Source organism: Trichinella spiralis, assembly GCF_000181795.1.
Source record: "Trichinella spiralis strain ISS 195 chromosome Unknown Scfld538, whole genome shotgun sequence".
Lineage (NCBI taxonomy): Eukaryota > Metazoa > Nematoda > Enoplea > Trichinellida > Trichinellidae > Trichinella > Trichinella spiralis.
In genome coordinates, this window is record NW_003527477.1 from 6633 (window position 1) to 9938 (window position 3306).

The 3306-nt window shown below is 37.0% G+C and overlaps 1 protein-coding gene across 1 annotated transcript; it reads left to right on the top strand.

The window, feature by feature from the left end:
* Positions 1 to 101: 101 nt before the first annotated feature.
* Positions 102 to 1046, top strand: Tsp_12902 (conserved hypothetical protein; the record flags this gene model as incomplete). The annotated part of the gene is made up of 2 exons (XM_003370787.1): positions 102 to 251; positions 303 to 1046. Coding segments are annotated over 2 exons (894 nt in total), but the record flags the coding sequence as incomplete, so codon positions are not given.
* Positions 1047 to 3306: the final 2260 nt, after the last annotated feature.

Here is a 3306-nt window from a genome sequence, read left to right on the forward strand (position 1 = left end):
TCGACCATTTCGGAGGAATTTGACTCCCGAAAATTGCTCGGTGACCAATCAACGGCTCAAACGTTACATCTGACTGCCGAACAGTACATCTATCCCGCAAGGATTTCGGCCGACGTCTACATTTTGAACGCCCCCGACATGCGCAACCGAACCCAACTGCAACGGGTCCAGCAGTTTGTCGACGAACTCGAACACAGTCGATTTGCCGTCGGCCACGATTCGACTTCTTTTTGGTTGGAACCGTTCCAACGGTACATGCAGCACCTCGGCGCTGACGACGACGAATTCTACGACTATTTGAGCGACTTTGTCCACTTGTCCAGCAACGAACGTTGGACCAGACATTTGAGGTTCGACCAGCGACCCGGACGTCGACACTTGTTGACCCAGTTTTCGTTCACCACCGGCTTCAAAATCACCGACTGGGTCAGTCGGTCGGACATGGTGGTCCAGTGGCGCCAACTTTGCGATCGCTACGCCGATCTCAAGCCGGTCGTCTACGACGAGTACAATTTCATCGCCGACCAAGTGGTCTCGTTGAAAACTACCACTCTCCAAGAAGTGGGTGTGGCGTTCTGTTGCATGGGTCTCGTCTGCGCGCTGTTCATCCGCCAACGCGACGTCCTCTTCTGGGTCTTGTGGAGTTTGTTCAGCATGGATTTGGGCGTCATCGGCCTGCTGGCACTCTGGAACTTGGACATGGACCCGACGTTGGTCGTCTCGGTACTGATGAGCATCGGCTTGACGGTCGACTTCACCATCCACATGGCCTACCACTACCACCGTCACCACGAACAGTGCTGGATGAAGCGCATGTTGGCGTTGTTCGACGTGGCCGGCTGGCCGTTGATCGAAGGCGGCCTGTGCACTTTGTTGGCCATGTTGTCGTTGGTGTTCGTCTCGTCCCACGTGGCGTCGGTTTTTTTGCGAACCGTCCTGCTGGTGGTCATTTTGGGTCTTTTTCACTCGTTGATCGTTTTGCCGGCTTTGTTCACGCTGACCCACTGGCCGGAGAAACTGTCCACTGTATCCTCGCTTGTAAGTAGTAAATTTTAATCTTGTGCTGGGCTGTTGTTGCTGTTGCTGTTGCTGTTATTTCTAATCAACGAAACCCAAATTCAAAAACATCCCTCTCCTCGGATCTCTCATTGTTTGCCGTTATTATTCAAATTTTTCAATTTTACTCAATTTTTACTGAATTTATTCTTTAGCAGTTGTATCATGTGTGTGTATGGGGTTCGGTGAATCATTCTTTTTTTTCTCACTGATCAAAAGAATAATTAATTATTCATCATCATCACTTCTTTTTATTTTTGTCACTTTTTTTAGCGTGTATTTTGTATATTGTTAATAAATGAACATTTCATTGTTCCATTCAGCTGTATAACATCTCGCAATCATAACCGTAAAGAACTTGATTGGAAAATATTTTCATTTACAATGAGTGGCATGGTTTATTTCATTTCAATTCAGTTCACTCACTGACATGTTTTCTGATTTAAAAGAGCGTATCGAGCGATGAATGAATTGAAAAATTCGACAAATTACTACTGTTTCATTCTTCTCTACTAAACTATTTATTTATTTATTTATTTATTCATCAGCAAAACAAAAACGTTACCAAATGATACAAATTCAAATATAAAATGAAACTATAAGCAACAACATTTAAACATCTGAATAGGAATTTTTTGTTCTGATTGTTCATTTATTGATTATTGATTTACTGAAGAAAAACGACACCATCGACACGCATTTGATAAACATCCGGAATTTGATTTTCTTTAATTTGTTTTTTATTTTTACTTTGAACAACCAAATAATCGATGAACCTAAATAACTTTTTCTTGGATACTGTAAGATTGGGTTCAGTTTCAATTCTTTTTCTTTTTACTGAATTCTACTGATTACTGGAAGCAATTGGACAATTATTTATTCGTAAGCAAAATTTTTCGTATCAATCAGGAAAATCAAATTACGTGTCTTTTTACAAAAATAGACCTGAACAGCTGCTTGATAACGACTGCGTCATAGGATGGGTTTGTTAGTTGTTCAAAATTCGTACCAACCAAATCAATGAATGACAAAAATGACAAGATTGTTGTAGTGATAATTTTGAAATTTTTCTTCATTTAATTCAAATTCAACAACTTCTTTCTTAATTGTGTATTACTAAATATCGAAATTGATTTCATAATAACTTTTCCCCTGTCTTTTCGAATAATTTGTTCTGTTCTATGTATTCTTGAAATATTTGGAATTATTATCATCAATTAAGTGAACAATTTCCATTGCAATTAATTTGTAAAATTCCCCCAACATGCAATCTTCAGCATAAACTGTGTTAGCATCGCTTGAATTGTTATGTTGAAATTGATGAACTAGTTTTGTTGATCAAAAAGATTCAATTAATGAAAAAGTTTCTGTTTTTTTTGATATTTCATTCACCATCATTATTGGTAAATAGATATTTTGTTCTTGTGATTTTCAGAACAGTTTTTATGTAAAGTAAAATTTGAAAAACATTTAAAATAAGAGCAGTAATTTTCTTACTGTAAAAGTTGTATATAAAAAAGTGTTTTTTTTCTATTTTCTCAGTTGCAAAATGATAAATGATGTTCTACCTTTTGTAAAAGGTGTTTTATATTCCATTTTGCTTGAATTTAACGTTGAAAAAAGAATAGAAATTGAACGACGTGTTTCGTTTCTTTTTTTTTCATTTATAATTTATAATGGAAAAGTGGAGCAGAATAATGGAATGAAATAATATTTGAAAATGAATTATTATTTTAATAATTACAAAAGTAAGGAACTTTTCTTGTAAATGGAATGTTTGTCGGTGCACGTCAATTCAGCACGTAATTTTTGAACGTGTGGAATCATTTGGACTCGACTGACATGGTGACGGAAGTGACGCAGTTGTGTCAAAACGTTCAATCCACCACCAAACTAACTTTATTGAATGGACAGCAGACCCAGAAAATGTGCTCATTTGACACTTGACATATTCTAAAGTGGAATTGTAAAAATGGAAATTGATTTAATAAAATGATCTATTTTATTAATAGTTTAATTTGAAAAAAAATTTTTTTTTAAATTTCCATTTAAGCATTCTGTTTCCAAACACCCGTGCCATGTACCTGTTTTGTTATCGAAAATGTTAAATTGATTGATGAAATTTCAAAAGTTCAATTACAACTAACGTTCCCATGGTAACGGTCGTAAACAGTCAATTCGACTGCAAACTCGCCGACAGTGTTGAACTCGAATTGAACAAATTTGCATATTTTCCGTCGATGCAAGCAA